General features: G+C 35.7%; 1 protein-coding gene across 6 annotated transcripts in view; it reads right to left on the bottom strand.

Moving 5' to 3' along the window:
• Positions 1 to 17,160, bottom strand: part of adv (advillin) — a 54,014-nt gene that overhangs the window by 10,229 nt on the left and 26,625 nt on the right. For 3 of the 6 annotated variants that reach the window (XM_030973668.1, XM_030973670.1, XM_030973669.1), the window contains exons 5-19: positions 15,976 to 16,081; positions 15,317 to 15,427; positions 14,461 to 14,672; positions 13,668 to 13,746; positions 13,180 to 13,278; positions 10,270 to 10,423; positions 9,601 to 9,725; positions 8,932 to 9,069; positions 8,295 to 8,381; positions 7,371 to 7,442; positions 5,962 to 6,006; positions 3,162 to 3,272; positions 2,262 to 2,345; positions 1,638 to 1,699; positions 957 to 1,050 (exon numbers count right to left, since the gene is read on the bottom strand). In XM_030973668.1, coding sequence (XP_030829528.1) covers positions 957 to 1,050; positions 1,638 to 1,699; positions 2,262 to 2,345; positions 3,162 to 3,272; positions 5,962 to 6,006; positions 7,371 to 7,442; positions 8,295 to 8,381; positions 8,932 to 9,069; positions 9,601 to 9,725; positions 10,270 to 10,423; positions 13,180 to 13,278; positions 13,668 to 13,746; positions 14,461 to 14,672; positions 15,317 to 15,427; positions 15,976 to 16,081 — 1,579 coding nt within the window. 6 annotated transcript variants of the gene reach the window in all.

Genomic DNA, 17,160 nt, shown 5'->3' with positions numbered 1-17,160 from the left:
TTTATTTATCAGTATTATTGTTTTTAAGAAAATTAGTTTAATAATTTAGATTGTAAGTTGTTTTTTCTTTGCGCATTGTCTTGCTTCTTGTAACATTGCTCTCAATTACGTTATTATGCTACACATTTTATCTGTTCTTTTTAGCTGGAACCAATTGTTAACTAACAATTACTTTTGTTTGTGCAAGAGACTACTATATTCATCAATCCTTCAGGAAGAATTCAAAAGGCTTGTATCAATTTCTAAGCCACATTATTACATCTTCTGCAAACTGTGCTTACCAAATACTGTATGTGATCAGCGAAACCTGTCTCTTTGAGAGTAATTTAATTTTAGAACTGTAGAAGATGGAACAATTGTTATTTTGAAAGTACTGGAAAGGGTTTTAGCCATTAAATGTCCCTGGCAAGTCCTATTCCCATGCTGGTACGTTGCTTACACAACCTCGTCATGAAATTCCATTTTGCTGTCATTCCAGTCTTACATCTCTGAATTCAATACCACTGGCGAACCTTACACTTGGATGGCGATATCAGCAAATTATGTGATACATAAAGAGAAGTTGAATATATCCTAAGTTGAAATTATCTCTAAGTTGCCGGACTTAACAATTATGGAAAGCCGTTAGCATCTTTGAAAATATTTTGTAAAAGTTATTTTATAAAGCATAAAATGTTGATTCAAATCATTCATATATTCTATTACCAACAAGATTTCATGTTCTTGATGTGGAATTTATGAAAATTCTAAATTACATGAATTTTTGCTTTTGAATATGTTTTATTTTAAGGCTACAAATGGCTCTCCGTAATTTTTAAGTCCAACTTAGAGTTAAGTTTGACTTCGACTTTGATCTTTGTGAAACACCCCCCCCCCCCCCCCAAGATTGTCTCCATACGGTTATATGCTTTATGCGACAGCTTGCGATTTTGCGATTTAAGATCATGTGATCTCACCTGAAGACGTGGGCTGGATGCATACTCCTGCTTCCCTCCGATCGCTTCCCAGAATTCAGCTGGCTCCTTTTCTTCGGGCACAAGGGTGTACGCACTAAGGAGACATTTTGGAAGAAATATTCCTTTAATTGAAATACAATGATATCCATAGTCATGTATTATGATATACACACAATTCACATTTTGAAAGGAGTAAAGGCAACTGATAATTTGTGCAGACATCTATTATACAAATTAAACACCTTCAGGTGGAATAACACAAATAAAAGATACATGTATGATTTACAAGTACACTGTACATTATAATTTTGTGTTTTTTATTGATTTTTCAATATATTGTCGTCATCTTTATCTGTACATTTACTTCATCAAGGCTGATATAGTGCAGTGTGCAATCAACTTCCAAAAATGATTTTCTTCCACTGCTGTTTGGTGTTGCCAATACTTTGCATCAAAGTCACTTTCAAGGCATACACATTATGTCCTATACTCCTGTAGGACAACAGTATGTACACTATAGTAACTGCTGGATTGACTCAAAATGTGATCTCTTCACCACTTTATCTAATTGACTAAAAGAGCAGTGGTGTACCTTATGTATGCACATTAAAGAAACTTAAGATGATTATTTGTACATGGATATATATATACAGTATGTTTGGTGTAACTAATTCAACATACCTTTTGGGTTCTAGCACCTTGGCAACCTTCTTACCCAGTTCCCTCTCATCTCCACTGCCTCCCTGTAACACAACAAAGGACAATCATACAAACTTAGAGAACATTGGAATATCTAATTAACAAATCAACATATGCATGATTGTATACAGAAGCTAATAAACCTCTTGTTTAAATGTTCCATGACATACACTTCATATCACAAACGTTTTTTATCCAGGAAGCAAGATAAACTTTCATATGCATGCATCTTTAAATAAAGACAATGTGACTTTCATATACGTATCATTGTTACATGGCATGTTCAGTTTGTATATCAACAATTTTAATCATGACTATCAAAGGGTATATTCTGCATTTCTATTCCTATGTAAAGTAAAGATACATATTTAAAACCGCATACCATCAAATCTGGGAATGTGAGAGCACCAAAGTCTAAATGCATAACGAAAGGCAATGATGAGACTGAAAATAATGCACACAAAGTCCATGATTCTTAAGGTTAAGACTTGGAATAGTGGCTCGTTCTATGCACTTTGGGTGAACTACACATTGAGCAGTTACAATTTCAGTTAAGTTTTGACAGTTCACAGGGGGGATTTAATTTCCACTGTCGTACTAGCTTACCTTGCCGGCCCAGATGTAGAGTTGTTTGGGTCCCTTAATGACAAAGATATCATTGGCGTTGAGTGACTTAGCCGAGACCTCAACCTAAAAGATACAATTGGTTGCATTGGTTAGACTTGTTGCATATACAGTCAAACCTGCTTTACTGACCACCTGTCCACAAAGGCCACCTTATTCGTTTCCCCTGGGCGGTCGCTATAGACAGGTTTGACTGTCCCTGTACAAATGATGATAGACACAAAGCTCAAATACACAGGGGTACAAGTACAAATATACAAGTGGTAACAGCTCCCGACACCATACATGTATTGTATCATTTCTGTGGGATATAGTACTTGAAATGGGAAAGGTTTAATCCTAAATCAGAACATCTCCTATTTACTCTCTTCTAAACATCTTTCTCTGCTACACTTCCTTTGCCTTGTAGCCAAAAACCCCTGTCCATCTTCCTATTTTCTTCCAAATATATACTGCCTTTATCAGCGAACCTGTTCCCTCTCTGCCATCCCCCTCTCTCTCTCTCTTTAAAGTTCTCCCTCCCTCCCTCCCTCTTCATCCCTCCTTTCCTCTTCATCCCTCCTTTCCTCTTCATCCCTCCTTTCCTCTTCATCCCTCCTTTCCTCTTCATCCCTCCTTTCCTCTTCATCCCTCCCTCTCCATCCCTCCCCTGTCTTTTTTCTTTCTTTTTATTTCTCTCTCTCTCTTTCTTTTTTTTGTCTCTCCCTCTCTCTTTCTCTCTCTTCCTTCCTCTTTCTTTCTCTCCCTCTCTCTTTCTCTTTCTCTCTCTTTCTCTCTGTCTCCCCCTCCCCCTCTCTCTCCCACTCTCCCTCTTTCCCTCTTTCCCCATCCCTCTAGCTGTCCCTATCTCTCACTTTCACTTACTCTCAAACTTGTTCTTACCTCTACAGCCCTTGTGTTGTATTCGTTTGTGCCCTTGACTTGGTACATCCTCACTCTGTTACCCTTCTTGTCCTCTGCCTGCTGGTTCTTGAAGCCACTGGATCTTCCCGCCTTTAAATAAAATGGAACAGTCCAAAAGTGCATTAGCACACACACATAGATGGAAATCCCCATTATTAAAAGTAGGGGTGAAACCTTACTGAAAACCCAGACTGCAGGAGGTAAGAGGGGACAACAAATTAGGTTACAATACAAGTACACATAAGTACAGTCCTGGCATTACTTACACATGTACATGGACGTATAGGTACACAAACTGGTACAGAAAGCAAGGGAGACACATCAGGATTATAAGATAAATAAGGCTACGGTGAATTATCAAAAGCAAGCCTATCAAAGCACTTTTTCTAGTAACTACTATCCTACAGGTACAAAAGGGACATGACGTTCTATCTAATCTTTTCTTTCTAATTTGTTTGCAATCAATACAAAAATCAATACAATTTACATTCAATATTAATGTGTAAGATTCATCACTTGACTTCATAACTATTGCATGCACTCCCTTTTATACTAACCTTCAAAACCCTCAACTGTGACATGCTGAACAAAAATATCTTTAAATTATTTATCTTTTATCTACGGCCATTTAAGAACATGCACATTCAGGCATGCATGCAAACACAATCTAACAAATAAAACAAAATAATACATGACAATGCACAAAATTAAAAAGAAATATATATATATTATACCCAGCCAAATATTGTTAATTCTAAATATCATTCCCATGGAACCATATAATATAATTGATCTGAATATTTTATGTATTATTATTTGAAATGAAGCAATATATTGATGTTAGGACATGACATAAGTTATTTGGATCTGAAATGTATATAATAATCTTATATTAGGCTACTACACTGTAGGCAAGTGCCTAGACTACAGTGCATATTGTGTATGTTGTGACTGTTTTAGTGCTTTGAATATATATATTTGAAATGGTTTTATTTATAAAAGAAACAACTTATTGCTTGAAATTTTTGACATCCATAGTGTTATCCCCAGATAATGCAGGGAAAGTAGTGCAACATATCAAGAATTAAAAAAAAATAATAATTAATTTTAAAAAATAAGCAAAACCATGAATGTTTTAACTTCTACAGGAGAAGAAAAAAAAAATTTGCTTAGATTATCAGTACAGGCCAAGACATGTTAACATCATTTTGGGCCACCAAGTAGCTTTTTATGGATAGTATTTTTTGTTAGTCTAGCACTTTTCTAGCATTTCAGCTGGCACAGCAAACAGGCTAACAATCTTTTCATTGCACATAATAAACCTCACAAGCATTTGTAATTTAGATCCACTAAGAAGGACCTTTGAAGTGCATGTATCATAGCAGGCCATTGGGAAGAATTAAGGAAAATAATTATTATAAAAAAATAAAATTAAAAAAAACATGAATGTTTTAACTTCTAAAGGAGAAGAAACATTTTAGCTTTAGATTTTTTCAGTACAGGCCAAGATTTGTTTATACCATTATGGGACACCAAGTAGATTTTCTAATTAGTATTGTATTTTGGTCTAGCACTTTTCTAGCATTTAAGCATGCAATGCAAACAGGCTACTAATTTTTGTTGTTGCACATAATACACCTCACACACATTTATATATTTATGATGGAGGAGAGGAAGGGCAGAATATAACAGGAAAGGATGAGAGGAACGAAGGATACCAGAGAGGAGAATATGCAAGAACACAGATATTTAGAAGGTACACATCAACACTAATGAGAGAGGGATTACAGAATAATCTTCAGCCCTATAATCTTTGATCACCAAAGGCTGGTTGTACAAAGACGATTTCTGGAACTACATGTCAAATTGAACTCTGTGACCGATGATTATATCTGCAGGTGAAATATGTTCAACAATGGTGGTTGTTCTCATTTTTATTTTGTCTGGACTTGTGTCACTAGATCCCTTGATTTGTAGAATGATACATCATACATTCTATAAACACCCCTAAAGAATATTGATAAGTCACAGACCCATTTCTTAATATCAGATCAAGAAATGAGTAGTGGTAAACAGCCAGATGATAAGCCCATAAGAAATTTGACCCATACTTGAGAAGTACTGGTAATACTATATTAGTAAAAGCAAAAATAAAATATATGCATTTGGTATTTTCTGTTTACTATTATGAAGGAGGGTCTCAATCTCATAAAAGTTTGCTTTGGGTAGCCTGCATCTTTAAGAATTGGCATGATCAGAGTTTTTTGTTAATGTATTGGGTGCATTATTATGATAATGTCTTATTGTAGTAAATTTGCTTGGTAAATATCATCTCTTGCATATTACCATTTATGAGCTTACTTCATAGACAATGTTCATAATTGCAAATCCTTAAAAGAAAATATTATTATAAGGTGAACAATATCCCTATGAAGCAATTTGAAGAAAAATTATCATCCATGTTTTAGATCAATAAGATGGACAAGATAAGTATGTTTTCATCAAATGAATGATACTGCATTACTTCAAAAGCAGTCTCTGCTATTTCCCCAGAACAAAAAATAATTGCTGATCAATAAGACAGCCATCATGCAACCTTGCAAGATTAATTGAATTATAGGTTAAATAAAGACCCTTTCAAGACAAAATAAATTAAATATTATAAATGAGGAAAGATGAAGTGAAGAAGGCCTCATGAGCTGCAGTGCATAAATAATATCATGACATAATTCATGGAGCCTTGTTTAGTGGTAGAAATGGTTGGAGTTATTTTCAGTACTTCCTCGTTTTCGTCGACGTGCTTAAATCCGCTGTCACAACCTCCCTGTGAAACAGAATGGTACACATTCCAATACAGTAATACACAATGTCAAGAAGTGGACTTTGTTACTTCATTTAAGGAATGTCATTTAGAATTCATAGTTTGAAAAGTTCAAAAGAAAGGACAATTCAGTTAGGATGATTTTTCTAACTTTTCTTAGCAGAGCTTTAATTTCATTTTGACTTCAGTCATTTTTGGTGTATTCCAATCACATCATGGAAGATATAGAACTCAATAGTTGATGGGGAACATCATTTCATTGGACACATAGAAAGCAATGCAAATACAAAATTGGGGATGGGGGGGGGGGGGGAGTACAGGAAATCATGCAAAACACTTTGGAAAAACATTGCATATACACAGATTTAACAACACCACAAATCACATAACAATGAAAAGTCAGAGTTAATACAACAAAATATATTTTTCTATTTTTTTCTTCTATAAATGCAAGAGTTGTAGAAAAAAAAGGCAAACATGAATTGTCATCAAACAGGGGAAATTGCAAGAAAAGACAACAGCATAAGACAAATACTGTCATTGTTCTCTTTCGACATCTACACATACTACTTGACTAATACTGCACACTATCAAATCAAGAAAGTCATTCCTCTATCTGATACATACATTTATCATAAATCAATTCTGCTAAACTAATTATCACTCTACCAATCAATCTATCGCCATGTAAATTGTATTCATTTATCTTGAACTATCTACATGTTTTTCATTCCACTCATCTATACATACCTATTGATCTAAAATCAAACTACTGTTTTCATCATTCTTTCATTCAATTGCATATTTCTAATTTTTTTCAAAGTTATTCTACTAATTTGTTTTTCATGGACAGCAATAAAATCAGTTTGCATATTCTAATTCACTTCGTTTCTGTCTTTGTCATTCTACTAAGGTTAATGTAACAGTACAGATAAGTCAAATTTTGCTCACATGCCATGACTTATCAAATATTGAACTACGAAGTAAACATAATATTGTGATTAAATATTTTCTATTAAAGTGACTCAAGTATATCCCAATCCAGGCCATCGTTTCACAAAACCACCATAAGTACTTGAGTAGTCAATGTTATCTATGTTATAAATGTCAATTACCTTCAATATATATTTTTTAATTTGTAACAAATGGAAAATAAATAAAATCCCTGTGGAGGGTAAAATATGGGGGGGGGGGGGAAATATCATAAGTACAAGTACACCAACATCCCATTGAATCATGTGTTACTTTCAATACAAGCGTTTTAACTTGTACTTATGAGGTTTTCGTTAGATGATGCCCAGGTAATTGTATTACTATTAAGAAAATCCCATTTACATTTGATTTTGCGATGATCTTTGGAAACTTACCAAGTGGATGATCATCTTGCCCTTGAAGAGTTGGAGGAAGTGTTGGGGTTCTTTGCCCTGGACGACTCGGATCTGTAGAAGTAAAAATCATGTGACAGAGAGCTAACATGACATACTCGCCAATAATTGTTCCTCTATAAATTTCTTACATTAGTTAATTTCCTTAAAGGGGAAATAATTACATTTAGAGTGAATGTATGATTCAAAATTTTTGAAGTTTGCTATGACACGGTAAAAGCGAGGAGGAGACCTCGCAAGATACATTATAAAGTTGCCAATTTGTATTTGATTGATCATACCTTCAAAAATTCATAACTTTCTTATTTTTGATTGATTTTTGCTCAAACTTACACTGACCTGTTTCTCTCATTTCTCTGCTTCTATTAAAATTAACTCAATACCAGGGCGAACTTCCCCTTTAATATCAAGGACCAAGGACCAAAGATCAAACCCTTAACCTACAAATAACATACAACATGATGCTAAGCCAATCCATATATTATTAATACCTGTTATCTTTGACAGAATACAGTTGGGGCAGATGACATTCCACCAACAAGGATACACATCAGGTAAAGGACACATACATGCAGAAACTTGATCACTAGTACCATTGTTCCAACTGAAGTAATTTTAATTCAATCCATTTATTTACTGTCATGTATGACTTAAAATTGCTCCGATAAATCTGACTTGAGACAGAATTTCCAGGAATAAAGATTTCACCGATATCTTAAAAGAATATTGTTATTCAAATATTCTCATGTAGAGACCATACGTAGCCTTTATTGAACGTATTGTAATTATAGCAAGGAATACTGTGATACAATGTAGACTTAATCACATGACAATGATTAAAAATACAACACATGCATGTAGATAAAACACTTTACGCTCAAAAATCATTCTAGGTTTCGTACTAACCTGTACGGCTGCTCCGTTTAGTTTATCATCCATCTTGGTCGTGAGGATAGCTGCTGCTCCTTGCTCATCCTTCGACGAGGTGAGACCCTACAAAACACACCAATAAATATACAGTTTGTGAGGATATGCAGTTGGTGATGTAAATGATGTATAATGGTGTAATCTTCCAAAAACTATTCTTTCAATTTCTTATTCAATCTACTCATCTTTGATTATGGTATTCTCAAATGTAAGTAGAAAATACAAAATAAAGATGTGCATGTAAAGCTTTGAAATCTTTGAATTGGGATTGCTCACCTCCAAGAGGAAATGTACTTTATAATCCTACACCCTGAGATCAATTTGCACTTAATAAAAAACATATTAAAAAGCATATATAAAAAGCACTGTAATACAAGTGACTTTTACAATTTATAGAAAACTATTAAGAATTGCAAGAACTTAAATGTTTTGATTGACAATTTATTCATATCTTTGTTGTTGTTTTTTTCTTTTTACAGTCTAAATCCTTATTTTAAAGTGGCCTTTCATTCTCCATCCTCCCCCTCCTGCCCTTCCCCCTTTTCCCTCATTCCCTTGGCCTCAATCCCTCCATCCTTAACTCCTCTGCATCATAACACCCAGCTATCTATCTTACCAGCCAGTAGTAGATGATGTATCTCTCCCTGCCACCCTGCTTGTAGGTGTACTTGACGATGTAGGAGTCCCCACCGAAGAACTGTCCTTGCAGTTCGTTGGATTGCTTCACGGCCTCAAAGTTCTCTATCCTGAACACCTATGGTAACAAACACAGAAAAAATAAGAGTTAATAGTGGAGAGTAGCAAAATATCTTTGATAAGCGACTTGGGAATATCACAAAGAGCTCACAAAGTGTCGTTCTATGTCATTAACCATTAAAACTGACGGACAAAGATGTGCTGATAATATTTCCAAGAGAAAAAAAAAAGGAATAGATGACCAATATAATTATTTCTAGACTCCTTGCATTTTCGTCCAACCCCCCTCTCCCCCTTAAAAACTTTAGACACTGCTCAATAGCCACCCCCCCCTCCCCTATCACAGCAAAAACATTGTGCAAAATAAATCACACTTGTAAACAAGAGAATACAGGAAGAACATCAAAATGTACATATAGCTAATTTACAGGAATGTAATATACATGAAATAGATGTTAGCAGTCACAGTAGTCATAGAAGAATACAGGCCTGTGTTGTGCTATCAATTGCAAAAACAGTGTATGGATTCTTGACAAACCTTAATCTTTCAAAATAGACAAGGCCCTATAGTACTTTACCAACATCTCACCTCAATTTTGCCAGATCCGTCGTCATACATGCCGGTTCGGGAGGCCATATTGGGGTTGGAGTCTATGTCTGAGGTCTTGATCTTATGAAGAGAGCTAGCATCAAACTTCTCCTTCTTTACATGAGCTATGGTGATCAGATTGATAATGATAGGAAAAACGAAACATTTGCAGGATGAGAATATTAATATCAAGAGTTATTCAATGAGATAGCCACAACAAAGGCTTATCAGCACATATACCGGTATGTATCTCGATCTAGCTGTGTTCCATTTTTCCTATCTACTTTATTATACCTTCATGTTTCACCCTTTCTTCATCAACTTCATTTATCCCCTTTTCCATTTGAGTATCTATCATTTTCATCTTCGTCTTTTTACTTCCTCCCATCTTCCACATCCCTCTTTTTAATCTCTCTCTCTCTCTCTTTCGCTCTCTCCCCCCCCCTCTCTCTCTCTCTCTCTCTCTCTCTCTCTCTCTCTCTCTCTCTTTTACCTTCCTCCCTCCCGCCCTCTTTTGCTCTCTTTCACCCATCCTTGCTTTCTGCAAACTGATACATAGCACTATCATATGTTTTCCTCAGAAGAATCTATGGGATACCATTACTTCACTTTCTTCACACAGTGTTGCATCTACATCTTAAATCCTTTCTGTACTATGCCGTGCCTTACCTATGTTACCAGTGGTATGAGTCTTTCCTAGCCCCTTGGTATCTCCAGGGTCCTTCCATCCCTTGAAGATAGCCTTGAATGCTATAGTCTCGCTGTTCTCGTTGATGACTGTTACAGGTGTGTTCTCGGGGTACTGCTTGGCCTTGATGAAACCCTGTACATCAAGTTGAATTATAATACAATAGAAAGCTTTTATGAGTCTTTGGACTTAAAGTATATGTCTTTTCTAACCCCTTGGTATCTTCCTTCCTTTAAAGCCACACGGTACTACTTTTAGCTACTTGCTTCCTCTATACAGAAAACAATGCCTAATCAGTGACCATTGGTCCCCCGTGATCCTCTTTTTCTTATGTTAATTGAGAGTTGAGTTGATGAGATAACCATCTGTCCAGTGGCCTTGCAGGGTGGTCTAATCCCTCCTATAAAAAACTAGTACAAATAAGCTTTTAATAGAAGATAGTCTTGAATGCTATAATCTCAATGTTCTTGTTGATGACTGTCACATGTATGTTCTATGTATACCTCTCCCTCCTTACACTGAACATTGCAATAAAAATCCAATGAAGATTAGTTCATTTCATTTCAGTTAGAGGCTTTCTACAAAGGAACATGTAGCAGCAGCAGCAGCAGCAGCAGGTTCAACAAATTGGCAAGTACTTTGGCTTTTAATAACTTTTGCTCTTCTAAAATCTGAAGGGAAAGTCTGTTGTTTCTCATATTACTGAATTCTTTTCCCGCAGTGGTCAACAACCCAATATGCAATTTACTGCTTTAGTAAACTATTGTTACATATACTTTTTTCAGTTCTAAGCAAAGAAAAAATGTCTCTTGTGATTGTTTATGTCTGATCACTATGGCCAAATGGTCAAAACAGTGACCATATGGTAGGAAGACACACTCCCAACCAAATCAAACCTTGTACGTTGGGGCAAAAACGTCTCCGATAAATGTGACCTATGTGGAAACCGTGAAACTTTGTTGCACGTCCTGAACTATTGTAACGTGCAACTCACCCAAGGCCGATACACTTGGAGACATGATAATGTACTTAACGTCATACACACTGCCCTCACCAAGACAAAAGCAACAGTAAACGATACACCCAACCCCGAAATAATAGTAGATCTCAATCAGCCCAATGCCCATGCATCCTCAACTATCCCACGAGAAGTAATACCAACAACTGACCGACCCGATCTAGTTCTCTACTGGCCCAACGAAAAGAAACTGCTCATCTTTGAACTAACTGTCCCATTCGACCTTAATATTTCCAAGGCCCATGAGTATAAATGTAATAAATATGCCCCCCTGATTCATGACATTTCGGCCCGCAATTTTGATGTATCCCTTACAGCATTCGAAGTCGGGAGTCGCGGTCTACTAACTAACCACAACTTTCAGTCACTTAAATCACTAATCAAAATGGCTAACGCAAACGTAACCGCCAAAACCCTGTCAAATCAAATTTCAAAAATGGCTGTAGTGTCATCATTTTCAATCTTCCATGCAAGACAAGACCCAGCATGGACATTACCTCCACTCCTCCAATAACAGCCTATACATGTAGATGTGAAAAATACGTGTAGGAACCAGGAGGACACGAATATAACAGCTGAATGTTAGATATTGATATATACTGATATAATTATATAGTTTGAAGTCTATGACTGAATTGAAATTGGAAAGTATATTTTGTGTCAATTTTTATCAAATCAATTACTAAATAATGAAATTCGATGCTACAATTGTATTTGTCAACTACCAAAATATATACTTGGACATTAATTCTTTTAACAACAACAAACAAATCAGTGATTTTAAATTTAATCGAGTTTATCATCAATTGTAAACTATGAATAAACTATAAATGTAAACTATGCAATGTACCTTTTATAGCAACTCAAATGTGTGATTATTTAGAAGCAAATGACCAAAATTTTTACTACAAAATTCATGAGAACTCTTTAAATAATGATAAGTCAACTTTTATAACAAATGTGTGTATAATACGATACAGCTTATTCTCCGTGAGATGCAATCAAGAAATCTGTTGTAAATTCATTCTCTCCGTCTCTCTCCTTTGCTATGTCTCTCTTCCTCCCTTTTCCCACTTCATCCTCCTTCTCCGCTAAACTTTACCATTACGTTTTACATTACATAAATATTATTATATTTTTAGACTGAACGAACCCCATAATTAATTTTTCATATTATAACTGATACTTCTGACTGCTAATGATCTTAGAACAAGTATATATGTTTGTATGTATATGTTTACATGTTAGGCCCTGCCTGAGTAATGTCAACGTCCTGGGCCACGATTTTCACGTCTTTATAATATTTCTATTCACTATGTGAAGGAAAGATTCCTTGTTATCTTATTCTGTATTGTTATATTGTTACATTGTATATGCTTTTCTATGGAAATAAATACTATTTTCATGAAATTGATACTGTCATGTATAGTGTCCATACTGCACTGGGGCAAAAAAAATCCAAAGCCTGGAAAAGTAATAAACATATAGGCTTTACAGTCTAAAAAATATCTAGCCAGCGTCTAAGTAGACTCGCAGGCCACGAGACGGACGACCCATGAGACCGTCAGCCTGTAAGACCAACAATGTCGGTCTGGTAGAAAAAGTTGTCAGAAGGCCCACAAGACCAACAGTTTTTTCAGTCTTGTGGACCTTCAAACAACATTTTAGAAGGGTTACTAGACCAACATTCTAGGTCTCTTCGGCCTTCTGACAACTTAACAGAAGGTTCGCTAGACCGACTTTGGTCTTGTGGGTTATAACATTACCCCATCGGATATATTTTGATATTGGTAAAAACACATATTTTGCATTGATTCCAGCCCAAAGTTCCCTCTTGCTTAGTAATCAACAGTTTAATACGACTGATAAATACCTGAGCATTGCTGAAGGCACTCTTCCTCTCCTGTTTGGTGGAGCCCTTCCCCTTCCAGACGAAGATCCCACAATGCCCCTGGTCCACGATGAAGCAGTCCTGATCAAAGAAAACAAAAAGATGATTAGAAAACTTACAATAAAGTATCAATTTTTGTAAACTCTATTAATACTTGGAATTGCATGCAACATGATTAAATGTAAATGAATGAAACTGGAGCCTCCAAAGACTGTTTTCAATTTATTAAAAACATTATAAAAGCAAAAAGACACATGTACAACAGTACAGAACTCAACAACATTACTTATTCTACTTCTATGCTAGTTTGAATTTTGAGTGACAAAATGGCACTTGTCAAAGATAAACAATCTATTAAGAACTACATGTACTGTTTATACATAGGGAATCAATCATGACACTGCGCAGTAAAATGAAGTGGACTAATAGACTCTAGAAATGAGTTGAAAAGGATAAGAATATTCACTTACGTTGCTGTTTAGCATGGTCTGGTCCAGTGGAGCACTGCAGATCTCAGTTACTACAAGAGAACCACTCTCATCAGAAACCCTAATAAACAAAATAGAAGAAAACAAGAAATTGACTTAAAAGATAGCTACCGGTACATATCACAGAACAGATGAAATGTTAATATTAATATAATTTTGTATTTTTAACCTGTCATTTCATAAATCGTCATCAGGGCCTGTGAGCCAGGAGAATTAAACAAATGCAATTCAATAGCATTTGAAACACTTTACCTTCTCTCTAGAACAAGTTCAAACATCGTCTCCAGGCTTGCCCCTTACCGTGCTATACGCAACAAATCTCACACAAGGGTTATAATTGTAACCAAAAACATTTGAGCAATGTCTTGAGACTAAAAATGGCTGATTGTTTTCTTTCTGAAACCGAAATATAGACACATACCCTTATCATGAATTTTATTACCATGGAATATATTTCATACCTAATTTAACAATATAAGGAGCATCGTGAGTCAAAAAGTACCACGTGAAAGTTCAATAAAAACTTGATGGCATACAAGGGGATCAAATCAAAGGGCATTGCATCTTCGCAGCTTCTCTCCACCCAGGAATATAATATACATCTAAGGATCTAAGGACCCGTTTCACAAAGCCTTTTTTCAATGACAAATGACAAAACCCAGTGACAAATCTGCTTATAACCAATCAGAAGCAAGGATTTCAGTAGCTTATAACAAAAACTGTCATTTGTTACTGATGACAAGTTTTGTGAAACAGGGCCCAGGAAGCTACTCACTTGTAGAGCCTGGTCTGTGCCGCCTGCTTCCTAGAGAACCTCTCATCATCGTCCTTGGCTGCCTGGGGCTTGATGCCACCACGGGGACCAAGAGCAACCTTGGCTTCACAGACCTTCAGTGTCTCGGCATCAAGCTTGTCATCGTCGACAAAGAGAATCCTTGCCTTGCCACCCCTCTCGTCATCACGGATACCCTTAGCAGCTTGCGTTCCCTGTAGTGTTTGTAAATTGGCAACATTAAATTTAAGGATTTATTGTAGAAGAGACCTGCTTTAAGACCACGCCTGGAATCAGCAGTCTCTAGTCTAAGAAAAGTTGTAATAATGGGATTCCAAACTACCTCTACGCATAATGTTTAAACCTTTTGATATCAAGTACATATAGAAAATTATTTTCATGTCTACAATTATCATTGTAGCATCTGATGAATGTACATGTACATGTATTTATAAACTGGAAGTAAACATAACTTGCATGTTTTTGCATGGTTTCACAGTCTAAAATAATTTCAACCATTTGAAAAGGGGTCTGCTCAATATTTATAAGGACCACTATTTATAAAAGACCAATATTCATTTTATCACGCGTTATGGATGACAGTCCTTATGAATAGTGGTCCTTATGAATGGTGGTCCTTATGGACAGCGAGCTTGACCCTTTGAAATTACACTGTTAGAAAAAAATCATAATCACACTGGGTTATCTCGAAAGGTAACAAATGCAAGATAACATGGAGTCAGATTCTTTTGCTGCTACAGTAGGTAAAGTGATACAGCTTATATAGGTTTCCCCTCTTAGTTTTCCTGGGTCTCCTAAGGCTTGTATAGGTTTCAAGGGTCAAGCATACAATACTGACCTGCATACGCTCAGTTCTGCTGGACTGTGGACCGTTCCAGACCACGATGTGCTGACCAAGGTCAAAGATGAAAACATCCCCATTGTTGAGACTCTCCCACTTACATGGTACCTATTAAATAAAACAACACAAGTAAACAGCATATGAAGGGGGTCAAAGTTCACTCTTAACATTCAACACACATAATGTTCTTGAAAGTTTATACAAAGATCAAGACTGATGATGTTGATGGGAGAACAGAGCAGAACAGAGAGGTCAAACAGAATAATCTATTGAATAATGCTATGTTTCAGTTATTTAACTTGTTAAATTAAGTTTTAATTTGTTAGTTGTTTAGAAGTAGTTTAATATTAGCTAAGTTAGCCTATTAGTAGCTAAACTTTTTGTTTTTGTTCTTCTTCAACCACTTTAAAAATATGTTGTTAGATGATAAGGTGTGGCAATCTCTCAAGCATTAAGCTGATATTGTCATACCTCTGTATGCTTCTGTATTATTTACAAATGTATATGTATAATTCTCGTTCAATATATGATTGTAATCTCCTAGTGTTTACTACCGTGATGGTCATGATCATACTATGTAAACTGTTGAACCTTGCAGAAAGAATTTAAAAAAAATATTTTAAAAGAGAGGATAAAGAAAGAGGATGATTTCATACCTGGTTGACCCTGATGTTGCGTTTTCCCTTGACGATGTACATCTTCTTCTCGAACTTGTCCTTGTCCACTTTCTTGAAGCCTGACTTGATGCCACCCTCAAGATATCTGAAAAAAGAGAGAAAAAAAATAAATTATAAAAACACCTCTTCTCTGAAATAAATATCTACACATCCAGGGACTTGTACCACCCATAATGCAAAGCCAGGCTACAAACTTTAATATAAGCCACAAATATGTTTGAATAATTGAAACTTTAATAAGTTCCAGACTTTGTCCCAAGTAAAAAGATGAATTCCACTTACACCTTTCACACTAGCTCACATGGAATTTAGACAAGGCACTATTAGATTTATTGACAATGTACAATCTGTAGTAATTCTGCATCATGCTTTTAATGTTTGGAAAATATTATGCTGCTCTAAGAACAATAGGTGCTGAAATATGAACATGAATAGTTACTACATTAACAAAAGAAACATGAAGTGGGGCATTGAATAACGCTTCATCTATCAAAGTGGGTTTATGTGCTCATTTACAATTAAAGGCATTGTTTAACAATGCAAAATGTGAGATGCATGGTCCTACGTGTTATTTATCAGTGTCTGTGATATGGTGTGATATGGAAGCCCTAACAAAATTGCGCTTCTAAATGATCATGAAGTGCCTCAAAAAAGTAAAAATCTTTTAGTGAACAGTTTTACCATACTCATTTTCCTCAATAGACTGTAGTGCTATAAAAACTGTTGGGAAAGCGGTTTTTGAAATTTTCAGATGGCTGATCGGCTTGTAAACGTCATGGGATTCCTGACTGACCTAAAGGTTTAGAATTATGATTGCAGCATGAGTTAAATCCAGGATTTTCTTTAGAATCCGAGACAAAGATACCCGAACCCTTTAATGCTACATTCATGAGAGTGAATACACATGATGGCCTATTTATATCCACTCTCATTCAGGATCTATCATGAAGTGGTTCAAAGGTTTTACGAAATCTTATAATGTACTTATTTCAATTTTTCCCTAGAGGACTTTGCACTCAAACTCCAAACACTACACTTGAAGTGCATGGTGTATGTATTCTGACCATAAGAGCAGTAGAATGTATAGATGCATTCATACTTCTTTGTTCATTACGTATGTAATGTAAGATAAAAATGCATGTTCGTACACGCAAGAGTAGTGTT

The sequence above is a fragment of the Strongylocentrotus purpuratus genome, unplaced genomic scaffold (genome assembly GCF_000002235.5).
Source record: "Strongylocentrotus purpuratus isolate Spur 01 unplaced genomic scaffold, Spur_5.0 spur5_scaffold_7, whole genome shotgun sequence".
Lineage (NCBI taxonomy): Eukaryota > Metazoa > Echinodermata > Echinoidea > Camarodonta > Strongylocentrotidae > Strongylocentrotus > Strongylocentrotus purpuratus.
This window is presented reverse-complemented; position numbering and strand designations above follow the sequence as displayed.